The 21,850-nt window shown below is 48.3% G+C and overlaps 1 protein-coding gene across 1 annotated transcript in view; it reads left to right on the top strand.

Annotated features, from left to right (window-relative positions):
- Positions 1–21,850, top strand: part of LOC144167608 (integrin alpha-9-like) — a 108,431-nt gene that overhangs the window by 25,587 nt on the left and 60,994 nt on the right. Inside the window, exons 2-8 of the mRNA XM_077696817.1 lie at positions 1,560–1,693; positions 3,034–3,140; positions 5,889–6,015; positions 13,095–13,165; positions 18,574–18,619; positions 19,775–19,858; positions 20,380–20,468. Of these exons, the coding sequence (XP_077552943.1) occupies positions 1,560–1,693; positions 3,034–3,140; positions 5,889–6,015; positions 13,095–13,165; positions 18,574–18,619; positions 19,775–19,858; positions 20,380–20,468 (658 nt within the window). The remainder of the gene's footprint in view (positions 1–1,559; positions 1,694–3,033; positions 3,141–5,888; positions 6,016–13,094; positions 13,166–18,573; positions 18,620–19,774; positions 19,859–20,379; positions 20,469–21,850) is intronic.

Consider the following 21,850-nt stretch of genomic DNA (forward strand, 5'->3'; position numbering starts at 1 on the left):
AATATGGTTCGAAGAGGTTGTGAAGTCATCCGCAGCATTGTAAAGTTCCAACAGGTCTTCGTCATCCATTGGAGGCAGCGGTGGCGAGTTCTGCAAGTCGTCTCGGGAGGGATTGGCACATGTCAAAATCCCTGGGACCTTAAGATACTTACAATCCCTGTGACCATGTTAACCTTAAAATCTCTGGGACCATGTCAAAATCATTGGACCTTTTAAGGGCGAAGCCCCTTAGGGGCTGGGGCTGTCGCCGTTTCCTGTCATCGTCATCATATCATATAGTCACGGCACGAAAATACCGAGATACTCGTCTGCCGACGCCTCGCGCTATACCATAAGGCGTATTAAAAAAGCACACCGGGACATCGTTTTCCAACGCCTCGCGCTAGAACGTTTCATCTCCGTGGGCAAAACCGCGTACTAAAACCGGGACACTCGTTTTCCAACACCTCACGCTAGAACGCTTCGCGCTTCAAAGACACGAGACTTTTACAGCAAAGCGGTATAGCTCTACCCCGCCCCCCGGTCAAATCACCGAGGGGAAAAACGCCAAGGCGCCAAGAGTACACTTACACACCGCATGCTTCGCTCCCCCTCAGGTTTCCCGTTAGGGGATATGGCCCGGGATTTTTTTCTTTTTTAGTCAAGGACGCTCGGCGATCGCCGCGAGGCACGCGCTTACTAGCGCTGGGCATGTACTTGGTATTTTTTCCTGCAGCGGTGAACTTACACCCCTTTCAGGAGAGAAGGACGGTTAAAACGCGACGTCTTCTCTCGTGCAACTCGAGTCAGTCCAAAATACAAACAGCTTCAACTGTAGGAATGGTGCAATCGGATATACGTCGGCTACATAACGCGAGGCACTGAGGTTCAGTTCCCGCCACAGGAAGCGTTTTCTTTTTTTGACGTGTTCATTGCGTAAGTTGGCTTTCCTACAATGGGCTTTGGCGTAAGGATGGGCGGAACTAGTGTCACTAAATAAGGTTACAAAGTATCGGCACTCTTTTCTCCTATTGTTCCGTGCCGCCGCCATGATCGTTGGTCAGTTCGCATCTTGTGACATTTGTTTACCCTGCGGCGGTTCATGGGTGCCGCCATTTTGTTGTTTATGCGTTTTAGTCGATCAACTGTGGTAATCTTAGCTTGCCCTCTCTGTTGTGCGGCTGCGCGAGACTGGCGCCGTTCCGAACGCGAATCAAAGATAACGCGCGTAGCAGCGTTTCAGTAGTAGAAGTGTGTCCGAAGATGCCGTTTTGCTGCGCTTTCGTAGTGTTGTTTACAAATGACCTCGTCGAAGTTAGCGGTGTGGCCGCGGAAGCGGCAAGCTGGCAACACTGATAAACACCAACATGGCTGCCGTTGCTGACTTGCATGCATGGAGTGCTTGCATGTCTTAGTGATGGTACCCTGCATCTTATCTAGTGACACATAGGCGGCAGCAGTGAGACATTTCATGCTTCGCATTAAAAGCCCTGCTCACTGGCCTGTATTCTAATCGTTGATGGGCGCTTTGTATCAACGTGACACGCTTTTGGGCACCTTGATCCCCCGCCCCATAACAGAGCCCTGGTGGGCGCCATTCGGGCCAACTCTACTCACCCCCGTTGGCAAGGCATCTACGAACCCGGCGTTCTCTACCGCTGTGCGCTGCTCGAAGCTGTCCAGACGTGCACTGAAGTGATCGTAGACGCCACAGGTAAGCGCTGGGTTGGTGCAGCGCGTGTCCTAGTACTCTGCGCTGTACGGGGAACTGCATATCGGATAGCTTGGGGGAATAAGATCATTACCCTTTTTCCCAACCTTATCTTTACTTTCGTTAAAGGCGTGCATGCAAAGCGAGTGTCAGTTAAACATTCACGGTCAATTAGGAAGCAGACTCGTCTTCCCCTCACCAATTCCGCACCCACCGATTCCCAGTGTGTCTGCGGCCGACTAGTGATCGGGCTCAGTGACAACATTTATAGATGATTCGCGTGACGGACAGAGAGGAAGAACGAGGCTTTAACGTTTAGGTAGCTCTCCAAAGAATATAGTCTTTCAAATGGGTTACGATTAAACGGTATCACTTTAATGAAACAGCGTTCGATAACACGGTGAGTCAATAAGCAGTACGGGATCCCCGCATCCATTATAAGCTACAATGTCCGAAACTTGATCACGGCTCTTTAAGGCCTTAATGCACGAAATGTTAAAACGTTTGGGTAAATTATCACAAGGTGTTATTTTGACATGTTATTAACATGTTAATAAATCGCGGTAACTCAAAAAATATAATAAAACATTACATACATATAAAAAAAACAAAGCCGTGTTTGAACTGCTGCAGTCAATAATACAATCAGAAAAACTAGACACAAATTTTCTTGCCGGGAAGTCTCGAATATGCCAGAGTAGCAAATTAAGCCTTATCAGAAACGAAACTGAAATACCGCCGGTGCCTCATGTGAAAGCACAATCTCCTAGACCTTTTCAGTGAGGGCAATTTTCTGGGCCCCAGGCGGCAAAAACATGCACAAGGGCAGACAAAACCGACAGAAACACTTCCGTCAGCAAATGCACAGTCCCTCCGCCGTGCGGAACAATAAAATTTGGATCCCCCGCGTCGCAATTCCACGGAGAGAACACCAAAAGCAAATACTCCACGAAACCGAGGCTATGCGCGGTGAGCGCAACACGAATGTGTAGAGTGTGATTCTGAGGCAGGTTGTTCGAGATTAGGTTAAATGGAACTGAAACGCCACCTGTCCGTTTTGGATGCTAAAGATACAGTTTGACCACCTCTAGTGGGAAACTTTGTCGACCGTAACGCCGTAATAACAAATATTCGCACTACAAAATCACTCAAGCAAAGTTTGGGCTACCACTATATAAAAAGCACGTGGATGAAAATACAGGACACCGCTGCATGAGTCGACCAAGCTGTATATGTCGAGTATTGGATAGTGCGCTCTCATGTTTGTAGACATTACAAGCTGTCAGTTAGAATCTAATAAGGCCTTACATAAGAAAAGCTGTGTTTTCCTTTGTTTGTTTCAGGAAATGAAAAACATGACGATTCAGATGTAAGAATGAGATACGAAGACCTAAAGGACAACATGACTCTGGGGATGTCTCTAGATGTGTCGCCCGACAGAAGTGTTGTGGTAAGTCTCTCATTTATGAGAAGGTATCGTTTATGAGAACGTATGAGAACATTTTAAGAAGTTGTTGGTGTAGCAACTGATGTTTAGAAAAGCCAGTAAAGAGTTCGTTCTCATTCTGCGAGAGTAAAATTAAGCTAAGAGGCATGCAAAGCAGTACGCCGTCAGAAGCGATTTCCACGTGGGGTGTTATCTGGAAAATGCACTAGCCTTTAAACAAACCGGATTCAAGCACTAAAGACACGAAAGGCTGACGTCAGTAGTGCTCGCGTATATGCTTATTTTGGTGCTTCAGCTGAGGCCGGTAAATCCAACGCTTGATCTCATCATGTAGCATTTTTTGGTGCGAGCACTTTCTTTTTTTTTGTATGTTCCGCTAGATTGTCATTCTCGTTTTTTGTGAGGGAGTCAAAAGTTTGAGTCCGCAGTTTTGAGAGGTAATGAGTTGAAGTTGAACTTATTGTTATAGGCAAGGATGTCGCGCACTGTACTCGACGAAATAAATAGTTGGAAATCCACCGGATACGAAGATCAACCTTCTCTAATATTCAGTCAAACTTGGGGTTGACAAGATGGGAATTACAAAGCAGCTCCCCATGAGGAACGCCAAAGTGATGCGTATCAGATTTATGGCTACGCACGTTTGTCTTATCGTTACTGCGTGAGCCTCGTTCCTTATAAAACGTATCGCAACGGATTTAGCAAAGGAATTAAGGCGATGGCAAACGACATATGGGAAGCGAATACGAAACTCTGTTTGAATGCTTGCTCGACGATTGTTCCACGGCCGCCCGATTGCGCGCGCCTGGCGCGCGCAATCGAGCGGCCATGATTGTTCTCTGGTAACTTATTGCAGTTAACAAGTCCGCTCCGATGAACTCTTCAGTGCAAAGCACTATGGCTACACTGAAGATTATATACTTTTTTTCCAAACCCAGTATTGTATCATCGGATATATCCCGACCCATCTGAACCAAAATGTAGAGTTTGTTAAGGGTGGGCTACACTCTCACACAATATGGGGAAGTGCCCGCGCAACACCACATACCCAGAGGAAACAATTTGTAAACATACACAGCGGCGTGAAGTGGGAGACAGCGCTGCATAGCTCCACCGTTCGAGATCGGCGGTCCGAATGGCAAGGGAAGGGAGGCCGCCGACTCCCGTGGGTCGGCCGTTCAAACGCAAGAAAAAACACAAAGGGCCGGTATTCTCATTTGGGCGCGAAAAAGGTCTTCTCTCTCTCTTTCTCTCTCTCCGATTATTCGCTCCAATAATAAGCCGGAGCAATTACTAGTCGGAAAGATGTGGGACTTAGCTTGGTTATCGAGTGCAACTTCGGGGCAACCAACACGCAATATAATTTGTTTTATCAAGCCTTTTCCAGATCGCCAGTGAAAGGCCTCCCTTCTCGTGCGCCTGTTTGTTCACGAACCCTGTAAACTGCAAATGATCACATTCAGTCCAAGTGACTTGTGACTTCACGAACCATGAACGGGCCCCATAACCTTGAACTGTGACATCTGTTCCGTCAATTCCTCCCTCCCTGTTCCCGTCCTCCCCCATCTGAACGCTGATGCCGCCTGAAAACATAAGCCCCTCTCTCTGCCCTGAAGGGGACGTCAAGAAAACAATAGCTTTGTTCAGTTTGAAAGAACTACCTAGCTTTTGCTAGTTTTTTCAAACTCCCTGTACTTGATTATAGCCACGAAAGACGTTTTTTTTTAACTCAGAGAAACGCAAGAATTATTGAAGAAATTTCAAATTTCGCGCCACGGGGACGTGTTATGAACAGGAGGGACGTTATAAGTACCAGCACTGAAAACGTAATCTTCAATGTAAGTGAAGCACTCCTGTAATGCGATCAAAGAGAACTAGAGGTCGAACTACAACCTTCCAGTCATTTGTCTTAGCGATTGTTTAGGTCGGCGGTAGCCAATTACGCGAACAGGATGCTGTGACGTCATCGAAAAATTGCCAGAAAGTGTCTGAGGAGTCTCCACTGCTTCCTCTGTTCTAGTTAATATCTCGATTATTTGACGCTTCAAATTGTTTTCATTGTTATCGGGATTAAGATAATTGTTTAATAACCAAAGTTGTATTTTGTCCGTATGGCCCCTTTAACACTATGCGCTGCCCTTCTCTTAGTGTCGGTCTATAAGCAAACAGCTGTATTTTCCTGTTGCTGCTTGAAGTTGAGAGAGGATATACAAAATCTTCGGAATTATCTCCTACAGTGTCTGACTTGAGAGAAGCCTTTAAAACGTCGGCATTTAACTCTGACGTCGCGATGCATCAGAGCAACAAGTCATTACTGAGTGAGTATGATCGGTCCCGAGTAAAAAAGTAGTTTTTTTATTACTTGATGAGCGGCTGATTTCTCTTGATCCGCCAATAACAATGCCACTTCAAGAGAAAGAATGCCCTTAACAAATCTGCCACAGTAAAACATAGGAACACAAACACATATTTCGTCTTCGATGAACGTGGAGACTCTGCAGAAGTCAAGTTTGATCAGTTAAACAGATTCTCCGAAGCCTGCCTTGAAGATCACAGCGTTCACAAGCAAGTGTATTAAACAAGAACCCACAGCTGAGCTGTGTGTGATACGGGGAACTTGTGAGAACATCAACTAAACAAAAGTTGGTCGTGTTGCTATGGCTTAAATATGACCATTGAAGGGCCGTCGTATCTTCCTTTCTCGACTGCCATGTTTCCTGATTGTCATGTGAAAAACGCTTTGCTTCTCAGGTATGCGCACCTCTCTGGAAAAACCAACTGCCACTGCCCGGCCCGCACCACCGAGCCAACGGCGCTTGCTACGTGCTCGACCAAAACCTCATGAAACCAAAGAAGCTAGTTCCGCTTGTCGATCTCGGTAAGTATATCGTAGTACTTTGTTTTGTAACAACCGCATCTTTTTGCCAGCCTCAAAAGCGTTGTGAAAGCTTTGGCTTCTTTGGAGTAAGCTTCAAACAATACAGATAAAAACTGGCATTAATACTCGAGTATTCGTTCCAGGTTTTATCTGTATCCACTCAGCGCGTGGATCCACGCGCTGAGTTTAACCACTACAGATAAAACCTGGAATGAATACTCGAGTATTTATTGCAAGTTTTATACAATGCATTACAATACAATACAACGAGGTTTTATTTCCACAAATGTCACTACAGAGGGGAAAAAATAGCATTGGCTTAGCTCGGCTATGCCATGATATATGTAGAGTGAGTTAAGGTTCAGATGGTTATTCTTAGCTTTCCTGGTTGTCTAAGATTAGCTTGGTTATCATGCTTAATGCTGCGTCAATGACACACACACGGTACACGCATTATGTGACACATGTATATTTATCAAGCGGCTCCGGCGCCGCGCCACCAATCGCCCCAGAGCTAAGCTGGTTCCACAGACGCACGCCGGTGTTGCCGCGACGCACGAGACATCGGTTCCACACCCGGCCACCACTCGTATGATCATCAAGTGGACCGGGCCGCCACGTATACGGAACGGAGGTCGGCGAAGACGCTGGACGCGTGGGGTGTGGTTCCACAGGCGCACGCCGGTGTTGCTGCGACGCACGAGCCATCGGTTCCACACGCGGCCACCGCTCGCGTGATCAAGTGGACCCGGCCGCCACGTGCCGCGCTTGCGCAGCACGGTGTTGCTGCGACGCTGGAGCCATCCGTTCCACACCCGGCCACCCCTCGCATGATCGTCAAGTTGACTAGGCCGCCACGTGCCGCGCTTGCGCAGCACGGATCTCCAAGAGCCCCGCGAAATTGCTCAACCTCGGCCAGTGTAGCTCATGCTACAAAAAGCGGACGGAGAAAAAGCTGCATTCATGCAGCTTGACAGAGCACAGTCCGCCTACGGTGCTGTATTGCATCCACGTGATTGTATCCACTCAGCACGCGGATCCACGTGCCGAGTTTACCCGGGCGATTTTCGGGCATTTTTGGTAACGAGAAGGTGCATTCGAAAGTGCCGCTATGACGAAACAAGGCATGTAGTGGATTGCTTGCGTGTATTGCCTGTGCAACCTTTGCACGGAGAAACTAAAAGTTCATATTATAACGTGGCGGCAGAGCAGAGGACGGGAGCCATAGTTGACGATGAAGCAATCTATCTACAAGATGAGACGATCTATTTTAAGCGGCCGTAACGGAGCCCGCATAGGCTGCCCCCCGTACAGCTTCTTCCTCGGAGTGTGTGAGCATAGCTTTACGCGAATTTTCACTTCTTCTCCTCGTGTCAATATTAACAATGAAATGGGGGAATATAAAAATTTCGAAAACTGAGATAGAATAAAAATCACCTGACGATTACGACACTCCCTAATGCGAAATTTGTGTGCAGCGCGAACTGGAGTTTTCTCGGTCAAGGCGCATAGCTGCTGCGTCTCATAAAGTAATCGCGTTATCAGCGAACCCACGGTGGTGCACGCTACTTTGCCGTTCGTTACCTCGCAGCGCGTCGGTGCAAGCGAGCATGTTTGTAAATCGTGTTTGAACCTCCTGCGCAAATGTCACGTGGTTCGAATGAACCACGCAACGAGGACAACGACGAAGGACCCGAAGGACCATTAAACGTACAGCCCGCAGAACTTGAAAGACCATGACGCCTGCTCGCATGAATGCCTGCTTTTGCGTTTCTTTTCTCGGGCGCCATTAGACGCCGAGGGCGGTTTTCCCCCACACTTTCGGAGGAAAGTCTCACGCCGCTTCGGCAAAGGGCCGTCCCCCTCACAATTTCGTGACACTCTCCTCCTCCGTTTTCTTTCCGTCTTTGGCCTTCCCATCATTCGCTTGTTTACAACGCCGAGGCCATCGCCGCCGCAAAACCACAGTAGGGGCGGCTAAAGTGCTGCACACTAAAACACATTGTAAACCAATGAGACGTCACTGAGGTGGTTCGTATGGCGACCACAAACGGCGCATGTCGCTTTCTTTTTTGCGGCCGATAGCAGATGAGCAGGGGTATACTTCCTACAAACCGACATGAGCTACATGCGTTAAACTGCGCAATGCGTGTATAATAAGATTACGGTGTAGGAAGCACACTCGGCTGTAGCGGATTCGGCTTCCTACATTTCTGATTCTGATTGTCGACGCAACGCAGGCGATGAGGCCGCCGTAGTGGAGGGCTCCGGATTAATTTTGAGCACATGGGGATATTTAACGTGTGCCGAAATCTCGTACACACGGGTGTTTTTGCTTTTCGCCTCCATCAGAAAAGCGGCCGCCGCGGCCGGGAATCGAACCCGCGTCCTCGTGCTCAGCAGCGCAACGCCTCAGCCACTGAGCCACCGCGGCGGGTTCCTACATTTAAGGTTGCGTAGGCTCGGCTAGAAATTGGCGCTTTGAAGACTAGCGACCCCCCCCCCCCCCCTTCCCCAGGCATGCAGTCGTGTTCGATCTGATGCTTGGCAAAGTTGACCCTGAAATGCCAGCACCACTGACGGCGATGATGGCGCTGATGAAGAAGATGATGATGGTGTCGCTACAGGGTTCCCCCATAGCGCGCAGCGCATTATGATGACAAATGGATGACGTGTGTAGCGCGAAATAAACAGACCTTATGTATAGATAAGGTATGTCCATGTTCAGGTTACGAGAGTGGGCAGTCTTGGTTAGCCTGGGGAATTCGTCCGGTGATCTCAGGTGGCCTTGCCTGAGAGTGCAAGATGGGACGAGTTTGCGTGCGGTTTCGATGTCCTGAAGTAAAGGAAGCGCGAGCCGCGTCCACGGTGTCGACGAGATGGCGATTCTTGTAGAGCGGGCTCTCTACGAGCAGCCGCTTGTGACGCGTGCACACTGGCACTTGGAGAGAGAGAGAGATGACGTTTCTATCACGGGTTCGGGTGCTGCGTCGTTGCGCAGTCTCGAAGTCAAACTACGGTACGACGCCTAAGATTAAGGCAGCTCCGGCGAGATGCTGAAGTCTTAGTATACGCCTGTGAGCACGAACAGCTAAGACTAGTCGTGGCCAGCGCGTGGTACGGTGTTGTACGGCAAGACAACACCGACGGATCGTGGTTGTGCGCCGTAGGAGGGCTAGCGATGAAACTCGCTTTCTTGACTTGTGCTTATGACGTCGATGGCGGTCGCGTTGCAGAAGCGGGATCCAGTGGCGGCGACATCGGTAAGGCATAATGGTGGGCAGCTGCCGCCGGTTGGTCGGGCTTTGTCTCGTCACCCTGCAGGGCGTGGGTGACGGGGTGCTCTCGGGGCATTTGATGAATTCGAGAAGTCACGGCTGTGTTGCCGGCGTTTGCTTGTGCGGGAACTTCCGGAATTTGCGCTGGAAGCCGCAGGGACGGGATGTAGTCGTCACGGCTGGTATTTTCACGCCCTCGAGAATACTGGTGCATGGTGCATGATTGACTGCAGCCGAACTGGCAGCGTGAGTTCGTTGAGGTTGGCGTTGGGAGCGACGACGTGCGTCTCGTGTGAGTTAGGCTGCGACTGCAGTGGAACAGGGCATTGTGTCAACGTCGTGGTGGACTTAACGTGCAACACTGGCGTAGCGAAAGACGAGGTTTGGAAGGCTCGCACTGTCACAGAGCAAAGTCGCTCACCGGAGCCCTGGCATGGCGTAGTACAAACGGGCGAGGCAGGGTGTGACTGGTGGGGATCCGTGACGTCGTCGGATGCAAGTCCCGTCCGTGTTAGTGCGGCTGCCGGGCTGGAGATGGGGTACCAGGGGGCCGGCACTAGTGTCAGGAGACGACGTCGATGGTGCAGAGGGTACAATGTGCGGTGGCGAAGCGTGCGAGGACCGTGCGGGTACCTCCTCTGCTGCACGCCGAAAGCGGCCGTCGCTGAAGCCGTAGTGCGCGAGCACAGCAGCGCGAAGGTCGTCGTATGAGGTTTAGTTGGGCGGTGGTGTGGTGAGGACGCAGCGGAGCTAGAGCGGAAGCGTCTCCCAAAGGATCGAGTGCTTGAGAGGCTGTATTGTTATGTAGTTCAGGGAGAAGGTGACCTCGAGCTTGAAAAACCAACCTCTGAAATTTCGTGGCTCGAACTCCGGTATCGGCGGGTTCCCCCAAGTCGCCACGTCAGTGGGCCGCTGGCTGTGTGACTGGCGCGGAACTTCCGGGTCATCCCATTGTAGGAAGCAGACTCGGTTGTAGCGTATGCGACTTCATACATTTATTAAGGTTCCGTAGGCCCGCCAGAAATGGGAGGACTGAAGACGAGCGATCTCCCAGGCGCGCAGTCGTGTTCGATCTGATGCGTGACAAAGTTGACCCTGCAGTGCCAGCACCACTACGATGATGATGGCGCTGGTGAAGAAGATGACGATGTTGTCGCTACACCGGCATACGTTCCAAAATCTTTGAGGACAACATCATCATCAACACTCCATTTACTGTTTCTTTATTAGGCGCAAAAACTTCAGACCAAGTCCTGCCGGAAGGGGCCCAGCAGCGCTTTCCACTGGTCGTTCGGAACGTGTTCAATGGTAACATGTCGTCCCACAAATCTCAGTCCACAAGAATTAGAAATTGCTATACATATCGCAGAGAAAACACGATGAAAAATCGCGTTCGCCCAATTGTGCACCACTCCTCCTCTTCTGAGGCTTTCACTATCCGCGACGAAAACTGCCCGCTTTCCCTCGGGGAGCTCAACAGGGAAGCCGAAGGCGACTCTGCTCCCGGCGGAATCTGATACTTCACGACCTGGTGTAATCTTTGTCTTTTTCTCCGCAACGCCACTTCCGTAGGGAGACGCGCGCTCACCTAGAAATTTTGGCATTATAGAGAAAAGCAAAAAAAATCATCCATGCCTAAACAGAGAGCCGGTGGAGAAACGATAAAAAATTGGCCACTTATCTTCTTGTTTTGCTGCAAATATTTTCGAGAGACTATAGCCGTGTGCCGCCAGGCCACGTAACTCCTCCTTTTCGTATCGCTGCGGAGGGAGACAGGCAAAAGTACATATACATAGACAGACAAAATGCAGACAGACATGTAGGCAGACAAAGACAGAAAAGCAAGCAAACAGAAAGGCAGACAGACAAAAGAAAGACCGGCAGACAAGTAGACGGACAAATAAACAGGCAGACAAAAAGACAGAGAAAGACAGGCAGGAAGACAGAAAGGCAGGCAGCAGACAAAACACAGACAGACAGGCCGAGAGGCCGACAGACAGACAGACAGACAGACAGACAGACCAAAGCTTTCGTGTTTAACCCTTTCCTGCCCAACAAAAATGTTTTAGAAAAAAAGGGCCCATCTCCCCGCGAGGGGGACTTGAGTAAATGCGTCGCATAGGGGGTGGGTGTATTGCGTTAACGTTTAGTTTTGGGGAGTTGGTGGTAGTGAATGCGTTGTATCAGCAGCTTCTTGACGTAGTTTGAATGAGTCAAGGATATAAGGCGCGTTCGTAGCCTTTCATTCTGTGTCGGTTTTGTGGCGCAGTGGGAAGAGCACCATGTACCTCGCGTTCCGCCCACAGGTAGTGAATGCGTTGTATCAGCAGCTTCTTGACGTAGTTTGAATGAGTCAAGGATATAAGGCGCGTTCGTAGCCTTCCATTCTGTGTCGGCTTTGTGCCGCAGTGGGTAGAGCACCATGTACCTTGCGTTCCGCCCGCAGGGTCATGGGATGGAAACCAGGCGCCGGTAAGTATTATTTTTTTATATAGTGTAGGGGGAGGGGTGCGGACCTGTTGTTGAGAGCGAGGAGGGTAGCGTGATGCGGGAGAGGAGGAGTGGGGGAGAGGGCGCACCTGGAACGGCTGTTGCGGACGCCGAGGCACGCCGACAACGCCGGGTGACATCGTGAGTTAAAGAAATGCTCTGCATTTAAAATGAACACAAGTAATTAAATTTTGTGTATTTACCCCTTCCTAATGATGCTTCGACAAGTGAAAATGGAAAGCTCAGAGTATTTCACACAGAAAACAAACCCTCACATATGTGTGGGCTGGGCTTCCATTCGTATGATCTGCGCATAGTACGAATATCTTAAAAACGGCATGAGGTGCAGAAAAACTGCATTTTTACGTATTATTTATACGTTTTATATTGTTTTCAAAAGGACGTGTATTATAAATAGGATTTTGTGAAAATAAACAGTAAAGTTTTAATGGATATATTTAATAATTATATTTAATATTATTATCACAAGTAATTACATAACTAGTTCAAGGTTAAGGCGCAGGAAAACATTACCAACGAGCCAGCACAAAACCGCGAATTAATAAGACACCAAGAAAGCAAGAAAGAATTATTTATCGCTAGCGGTGCAGTGCACGAGCCCGCCAGCAAAATTTTCGTAACGACGAAAGCCCAGCCCACGCATATGTGTGGGTGCATTTTTCAAGCGTGACGACGGAACGCACACGAAGGGAACGGGTGTATTTTTTAGCCGATCGTGTTTTTCCAAGTCCTGCAAGTCGTGTCTTACGCTTGTTACTCAGAAAATACGAGAATAGCAAGAATAAATATCAGTTTTCACCTGTAAGGCGGCTAGCGTGATTATAGTGAACTATTCTAGTGCACTATAGCGTGATCGCGCCTGCTGGGGCGCCGTTTTTATTTTGCGATTTTTCGCCCCCTGGTAGCAAAATGAGTGAACTATCGAAACCAATGAAGTCTCGGAAGCGTTCCCAGCGGCTACCCAGGGCTGTAAAACCGAAACCGAAACAGGCGCCACTAAGTAAACGATTTTGTTGACCCACACGTTTGTGTGGGCTGGGCCGTAAAGGGTTTTACGTATCCCAAGAAAGAGTACTGCCTTTAAAAGCTTCGAAATACACTAAGGGGCAAATGCAGACGTAATTAACAATGTTAAGAGGAACCTGCAGGAGAGGCGGTCGTCACAGGAATGTCTGCTAAAGTCGGGATATTTCTAGTATTAACTCTATGATTTTTGCGAACGGAATAGCAGTGTCAGAGTGACGTGCACTGCAGACGAACAGCTAGAAAAAAAGCGGTGCATGTAAACAGAATTGCAGACGGTGCGGAGCGAGCTCTACTACTACGCAGCTGAAATGGGCTTGTCGGCGGCCTTTACCGAGGTAAGTAAATACACGCTTCTTTAGCGCGGTTATAAGAAGAACGATACTTTTCTTACCATTAGAAATCATTCCGCGTTCTTCACTCATGTTAGTGGTGCTGTTAAGGTCCCTTTGATCATTGTTAGGTTTGATATCCTTATACAAAATTCAATCATTGACAAAGAGCTGAAAAGGAACACCAGCTTAAATAACATTAATGGCAACAATCATATGCAATATAAAAAAATCAAGGGACCCACTGCGCTGCCTTGTGGCACTCCAGAAGTATGTTGAAGGCAACCGAAAATTGGCTGCCTACATCTATGAATTGCGATCCATTAGCTAACAGCAACCTACAATACAAACTTTTCAGGGATGTCAGTTTTGCGCCGTAGTTAATTTATCCTATGTTGAATTCCAATGGCAGATCAGGAGCGGTCGCCGAGCTCCACCGCTGACCCAGCACCACCTAGATGAGTGTTGGCTGAGCATGCTGCTCTGTCAAAGGGCAGGTACTTTGAAACTGCCTTTGGAACGCACACTCTGCCACCGGAGCAAATGCCGAAGCATGACAGGAACAGGAATTTTCCGGTGGCCTTTACGTCGGCCTCTTCGAAAACGTCTGATTCCCTGCAAGCGTTCACTTCTTTGGGTCTCAACTAAAGTCCCTTCATAGGCTTTTTTGCCGATGAAGGGACTTTAGTAGCCTCGACGGCGTCCGATGGTTTTGTCGGCCTTTTCGCAGGTAGGAGAAAAAAAGAAACGTTGAAGGCGCGTTTATACGCTATGTCCACCAAGTCGTCGTTCGAGTTGGGATTCTCGCCACTTGATTTCGAGTTTCAGCTGTTGCATCCGCTTTCGATAAGTGGCAAGCACGAACGCGACACGGCGTGCTACATCTATTTTCCCGTTGGGACTGTGGCCGTTGCGCGTATTTGCCATGGAGATTCAAAAGGGGAGTAGAGCGGAACCAGACGATGACGACATCACGAGAGGAGACAAGGCCCCGCGCGAGTTCCGGCAGACTCCGCCGATTTCGGCGGAGCAACGTTTTTTGCTCCAAGGAGCGATCTCGGCTGCGACGGCGCTCTGGATCTGCCATTGGAACGTGTCCGCTCCAGACGGAGCCAAAAAATTGCTCCGACAGTGCTCTTGATCTGCCATTGTAATGCAACACTACAGGGCTATCTAAAGGTTTTGCCGTAATATAAACAGCTACACCGACACTGATTTTGCTACAACTACAGGAATTTATGAATAATCTCAATTGGGTGTTGGTAGAACATATTTTTTCTTGATGAGAAGTAATTTTTTTTGTTTTTATGCTTAATTAAAAAAAAACAGGATCCCAGGCTCACCGCCGGGTGGCCTATTAAAAAGACACTGAAGGCAAATAGCAAGTTGGGCTCAGACGAAAGTTCAACTGCCCCGAAGCCGTGTCAGAGTTTATTCGCGGCGAAAGATGTTTAAATTGCCGAGAAATTACCAATTGAAAAACGTATTTCATTTCATGACGTTTTGCGTGACGTCAACGGTTGCCGGAAGCGAGTGAGACATATAGCAGGAAAAACGGCAGCATCTCCACTCCGTGGATGGTGACGAGGGTGCGGAGTACGGGGACTCGAAATGACATTCAAGTTGCGCCCCGACTGACATCCGATTTGCGCCCCGACCGTCATTCGATTTGAGCCGTGAGTTGCACCTTGATTATTTTTTTAAATGAAACTGCAACTCACAGCTCAAATCGAATTTCGCTTGATTTTCGCTTGATGGTGGTGTGTGCACGGATGGACGAGGAAGGACATTGGGAGGTCCTAAGGTACTCCGCGCCGTTCCAGGCGAGGGAGTAAGCCGTTTGACTGTCGGGTACCAACTCACGGTCGTAGCCCAATGGGTAAGACGACTGACACTAACTTTGTCTTGTCTACAAGACACAGGCTCACATCCTGCCGGTGCCTGTGGGATTTTTTGCGATTGTAATTGCTATGTGCACGAACGCAGACGGACATTGTGCGGTCCTAAGGTACTCCGCAGCTAAAACAAAAACAACTCAGCGAACCATCGTGGCAGCAGGAGCCACTGGTCGCGCACTCGGCGCATACTACAAAGTAACTTGCCCACCCCACATTTCCGGTACCTGCCACTCTCTGTGCGTCAACATCGCTGCTGCACGGGTTAAACAATGGGACGTGGACGCGGGACATGAGATGGTGGTTAAACAATGTGAATGTGCCGCACGGCCTTTTACTGTACCTACAAAACGTCTGGCGGACAGCGCAACCGTGGCGAGAACGACGACAGGCGCGCTCTTTTGATTTGCATTGTCGTTTTAGTCGGGTGTTATTCGCTTCGACGCACTCGGCTTAACATCATGGCGCCATCTGTCAGTTTAACTTGTAACAGCGTGCAACGTTAATTTTTTCCGTCTCGCGATATGGTAACGCTTATTGAGCCATCTGTCGATTGTTTTGCGAAGCGAGTTGCCTATTAGCCCATCTGCCGGAAGTGTGCCTAGAGCTTTTACCTTTTACGAGCGCCAAAACCACTCCTAACAAACGCCTTGTTGCCAGTATGGAATGAAAAACGTGCATAACATGATACAAATATCATTTTACCTAAGTACGCACCGTATTGGAAGCATAGCAGCACAAAACGCCCTGACTCAAAAGACCCGGTTTGAGGCGCACATTTTATTCAACTTCAACACGATCAAGGAATGGTTTCGAACGAAGACGTCATAACGGTATGCGCTTTGAGGCCGAAACGCGAAATCAACAGGCGATCGATTGCCTGCTGTTTGTCGTAAGGGTAGCGCTCTCTTCTTGCTATCTACGGGGGCGCAAGACGAGAAGGTTTTCAAAAAACTCGCACACTCTGCATACGCGGCGCGGGGTTGAATCGTCGCTTGTGATACTTCTAACATTGTAAGCACAGCTCCACCCTCATAAGCACGCCGTGGAATTTCATCTCGAAGCGAACGCTACCACAATACGCACACCGCTTCGGCCGCCGCCGCCGGCCTGGGTGCAAAATTTCGTTCGTGCAGACAGCGCTACATGAGGGAGCAAATAAATTGTTCTATGAGACGCAAATTTCTGTTTACAGAAGCGCGCGCTTCGCACCCACTTTTGGAGCTCGCCTGGCTTGTCCCTGCGTTGTAAGAAGCGTGTTCACACCAGGGGCCGAATTCTCTAAAAAACGGGCGTCGCTTTGAAAGGACGGGGTAGCGCCATGCAAATGCATGTGTTCTGGGGCTGGGGCCGTCGCTTTGGGCTTTTTCGGGACGGCGCTGAGCCGCAGAAAAGCAGTGTGGCAGGGCGCCAAGCTACAAGCGAAACGAGGGGGGGCAGTGGGCGTCACTTTGAGCCCTTGCCACACTGCTTTTCTGCGGCTCAGTGCCGTCCCGAAACAGCCCAAAGCGACGGCCCCAGCCCCAGAACACATAAATTTGCATGGCGCTACCCCGTCGTTTCAAAGCGACGCCCCGTCGTTTTAGAGAATTCGGCCCCAGGCCGACAGTCCGCTGATACGGCACAGTGCCCACAAGCTGTCGGTGCTTATGCCAATAACACGCCGGCGAAAACTCGCCAGCGTGTCAGTGTCAGTCGGCATGCAGTATGCCAATTCGCTGGTTGAGCAATGAACGTTGCAGCACAAAATAGTGCATGCACTAAAGAAAAATATTACCTCAGTAAAAAGAAATTGACAAAAAGACACGTACAGTCGGGGATTCGAACCTGCTCATGGCGACGCACTACATGTAGTGCTTCAGACCACTCGACCATTGCTCCAGGAGTGTCGGGGACGAAATATGAAGTTCATATCGTATAGGCTGCTTATGTTTTGTTTCAGCATTCCCTGCAGCTTACATGAGTGTTTCTTGAATAACGCGTGTGCAGTAAGTATCCAACAAATCCCCACGAATATATTATGACTAGCGACTGCGTTTCTTATTAAGAAACGCGATCGAAAATATGTGGTCATGCTGCTGACTAGTTCACCTTCCGCAAACAGTGCTTCCCGTACCTTGGTTTTACGTTTTACAATAAAAAGTTCAGTTAATTTTCATTCCTGTTACCTATGTTAACTTCGCCGACTCTTATCCCTCCTTTATTAGGCCCCAGATTTTCTACTAGCGTGCCAATCCCACATGCATGCGCAGCTTAGAGCTCCAGTGAAGCGAAGCTATTCGGACTTCATAAATTTTACTAAGCTTGATTTGGTCTATCAACTAACAAAATATAGCAACATTCTTTCGGACACGCTCCTTGTAGTGGCTTAGTTTTAACTTACGACCCGCCGGCGGCCGGCCGAAGGACTCTGTCGGAGGGTCGATCGATCGATTGTATGGTTTAACGCGCCGACGCAACGCAGGTGATGAAGCGCGCCGTAGTGGAGGACCCCGGATTAATTTTGGCCACCTGGGGATCTTTCCGTGCGCCGAAATCTCGTGCACACTGGCGTTTTTACTTTTAGCCGCCATCAGAAAAGCGGCCGCCGCGGCCTGGAATCGAACCCGCGTCCTCGTCTGTCAGAGGGTCGCCAATCCGCGCAGTCAAACCCAGCCTGCTATAGTTATCGTCACACGAAACGTAATAGGAAGTCGGCAAGGAGGATGCAGAGAGGAGGAAAGCACTTTCGAAAGCACCCAGAATGCTCGAAACCTGGCCTAGAAACTCCAGACTTCAATTTCCGCAAGTAATATAACCACATTTTCATATTGCCGCGAACCTTGCATTAGGTTTCATTACTTACCTGTTTTGATTTTGCTGCCCAGCCGCGCCCGTCTGTGCTGTCTGTGTGCCAAGCGAAGCACGTTCTATTCTATCTTTTTTATGTCGCACGAGTTATCGCATTTGATAAGGAGAGTGTTTTGGCTTGTTGTTACTAGAAAAATGCTCTTTGATCTCCAGTGTTCTCGAAGTAATTAGACGGTTCGAGAAGCAATCACGTTGAAAGATAAATGCCCGCAGAGTAAACGCCGCTGCATTCAATTCGCCTACAGTCGCCTGCGGACGTCACGTTGTTTACTGCTTCGTCGCCGCTGTGTAATATTTTGAGTTCTTGGCGGGGCACAAGTTCGCTCCAATAAAGTTTTGTTCCCTGAAGAAGCCTGCGTCGTCCTTGGCTACGTGACACTATCACTTCAGTGTCACTTTGAGGGCCGACCAATGCTTGCAGGACGGTTGCAAAAAAAAGCCCAGATTTTTGTACGAGAACATAGACTGCAGCAGCCGAAGATACCGGTAAAAATGCATTTTCGTGCGTTAGGACGCATTCATGCAAATTTTTAAACCCGTATAATTTAAGTTAGCTTTTGTCATAAGGTTATGCGCGTACTTTCTTTCAGTAGCCACATTTTTGACCAGTGGTTTGAGGAAATGTATGGGTCATATAGTTAAAATGGTGTGGCTTCACTTTTTCTTTAGGATGGACGACTCGTGCTCGGGGCCCCTGGCTTCTACCTATGGGAAGGTTAGCCATTATTTTTTGCAGTGCATCAACGTTGTGTTGAGTTAAACTCCGTTTGGGATGACAGTAGCTTTCTTCATGGAACGGCCCGTCCGTGTTCGTACTTACGAATGTTTACTGTAATTTTTTTTAGAAAGAAAATAATAAGATTCGACGAATCTTGGAGTTACGTCTAATCGCATACGAAACACATTACGTTCGCGTAAGTTTTAAAGAATCAGCCCCCAAAACAGCGAAAGTATTCTATTGAAATGTAGGCAGCATGATAAAGGAAAAGAAATAACCGAGACAGGATTTTTTTTGACACGGTATGACGCGAAATGTTAAGGAAGTGACGAGTCAATACTCAGATTCTTTGTTGCGGTCGCAGTTTCAGTCTTCGAATTAAGGACCCGCGAAGTGTTCGCAGTAAAAACATATTTTTCGAATCGATGCAGAATTCCTGTGTAAATCATGTCAATTTGCTGAAAAAAAAAAGCGTTTGCCTGACGTATACTAAAATTCGAATTGCTTATCATCTCCCCGTGCTGTCGCTTCCTGTCCCCAACTGCAAGTATTTGTGCAGACTTGTGGTCGAAATGTTAGCTTTAAGAAAGCTATTAGGTTTCTCGTTGCGCAACGTAAACATATTCCGTTATTATCTGCAGTTTAATTATTATTCTAAGATAATTAAAGATTCGCCACTACATTGCTTATTCTAGGCTCTACAAATACAGTTGGAACCAGCTTATAAAAGAGAAAGATGGTTAAAACGCGAATCTTCCTCTCATGCAACCCAAGTCCAAGCAAAAGTCCGCAATCCAAACTGCTTCGGCCGTGCGGGCGTGGCGCAATCGGATAGACGTCGGCTTCGTAACTCGAGGGACCCTGGTTTGATTCCGACCACGGGATGCATTTCTTCCTTGGGGCGCTTGATGTGCCTTCGCTTGTCACGATCATCGTTTCGTGAAACCGGTTGACTAAAGTTGGATTTCCTGCAGTGCGTTTTGGCGCGACATTAGTGAGGCGTAGAAAGCTCCGCATTAGTATCCTTTTTTGGGATGTGCGTTTATTTTCTTCTCAGCTGTAACGCATTGTTCATCGTTGTTCACTGAAAAAAAAAAAAAACTGTCACCATGAAAGTCCTTTTCCCCACCCAACGATACCCATTTTTTGCAGGCTCTGTTACACGGTATGATGAAAACCAAAACCTGATCAGCCCTCACATGCTCTTGGGTAGGAAGGAGAAACAGGCATACAAAGGTACTCACCGGTGGTCCTAACTTTTTTCGAATGTGTAAAAAAAAAAAAACTGCCGACAGCGCAAATAAAGCCGAAGGAAGGGCAGAGAACGACAGATTCGTCTTGTGTTTCGGTCTATGTCTATGCTTCGGTCTATATCTTGGGTCTATGCTTCCTGACATTTTCTAACATAAGCCAATTAGTTCTCATACTTCTTCTATGTGTATAAAGTTTTTTAACACACAATTGTGCGCGGCAAACTGAAACAGAAAAAGACTCACTTCGTGATACGGACAACCAGTTATGGGAAGGAGCTACCGTATACTTGTCAGCTTAATCATTGCGCCTGCCTCTGTGTGGTCTTGCTGGAAGGAGTCCATGTATGTAGCTGAACATATCGCACTTGCAGTTTGCGGAATCAGAACACACAAAATAATCGAACGGACGAGTAGATTGCGTCGCATCAATTTCAAGCCAGGCTACGTATACTTTTGTGAGAAGAAAAGATCCCTGCATTTGAATCTCCCAACTTTTGCGTGCAGGTTACTCGGTCACAACAGGAAGGTTCTTCCGACGACGCGAACTGACCGTCGCTGTCGGATCTCCGCGGGGCAACGACTACAAGGGACAGGTAAGCGGATCATTACATCAAAAGCTGCATGGCTAAACGAATAGGCATGAAGGGCACGAACAGATCCGCATTGCCGCATTCATCGACACCGTATACCCGTGGCCAACGTCGCCAACTACTAAACTTTTCTTTTCGTCTCTGTGAAAACATTATACATATGCTTATGCCTTCTCGATTGCATGGGAAACTGTAATGCGCTACCTCGAAATCCCGCTTTCCAAACACAATCTGAAAAGATCCCAAATATAACCACAGAGTAACAGCGCGTGTAGAAAAATATTTGTTTCTTTTTTTAGTGTCATTAACTGTTGCGAAACACAATCCTTACCCTGCTTAAAAAATGCTCTATGTATGACATGGTATCATACGTGAGCTTGTGACGTTTATAAGTCCGTACTGATTCACAATTTTCTGATACCATATGCATGATGTTACGATTCAGCGTGCCGCTACCCTTTGCACGCCTGCTGCAACCTTGGTGCGGTGAGGTAAAGTCGTCGTGGGCTTGGCGGCAAAACTGGCCTTCCTCAAACCTGTTTTGGCAAGTCGGAGTGGGTCCTCCGCGCGGGCCCTTGCTAGCATAGAGTTAATACTACTGACTATAGAGGAGAAGCTGCCCTTCCAGCCTGTGTATTGAACCGTGCTAAAGCAGAGCACAGCCGTGATGCCATCCTGACAGCGTTGCCCGCGGTCTTCTTGCTTACTTAAGTTGGTGGCAGTAATGGGTATTCACCTGGCAACCTACTAATTCCATCATGGCAGCTTCTGTTTCAGTGAATGCGAAAAAAAAAAAATGCGCATGGGCAACTTTTGTCTGTCAAAACGTTATGTGAAGTTTTTCCTGCCGTAGGTAGCCAACTTTTGTGCCATATTGACGCGTTAGATGCAGAGTTGAATTCTCAGCAACTTGAAGAGTAGCGCGCAGAGTAGCGCGTATTTCGTACGCTTGGAGGTAGCTTTTGCGGATGCGTCAGCTGATGCTTCGCGCTCCATTGAGGTGCTCGATAGAACCGCTTGCTTTTCTAGCGAATGGAAGTTGGAACTAGACAATGCTACGAATGAATGCGTGTGCAAGCTTTATACGTCAGCTTCGTTGCTTCGCTTGGAATCGTTTTTCCTATCACATGGTTCTCAAAGCTGGAGGATCACCGGGGGCGAAAAAAAAAAAAAAAAAAAAAGCTTCTAGGTGGCGCCAAATAGCCCAACTCAGCGGACGCATCTCGAGCACTAGACATATACATGTATGCACAATGCTCCGATTTCAATCGGCTGGAAAAGATTGGACCACTTTAAAATAAGTGTTGCATTTATCTGAAACAAGTGTTATATATAGTATGCAGTGGCGGGGTACTTTTAAGATTACGCCCATTGAGTGTACCCAT

This window comes from Haemaphysalis longicornis, unplaced genomic scaffold, assembly GCF_048455015.1.
Source record: "Haemaphysalis longicornis isolate Haplotype H1 unplaced genomic scaffold, Haemaphysalis longicornis Haplotype H1 scaffold_2, whole genome shotgun sequence".
NCBI classification, from domain to species: Eukaryota; Metazoa; Arthropoda; class Arachnida; order Ixodida; family Ixodidae; genus Haemaphysalis; species Haemaphysalis longicornis.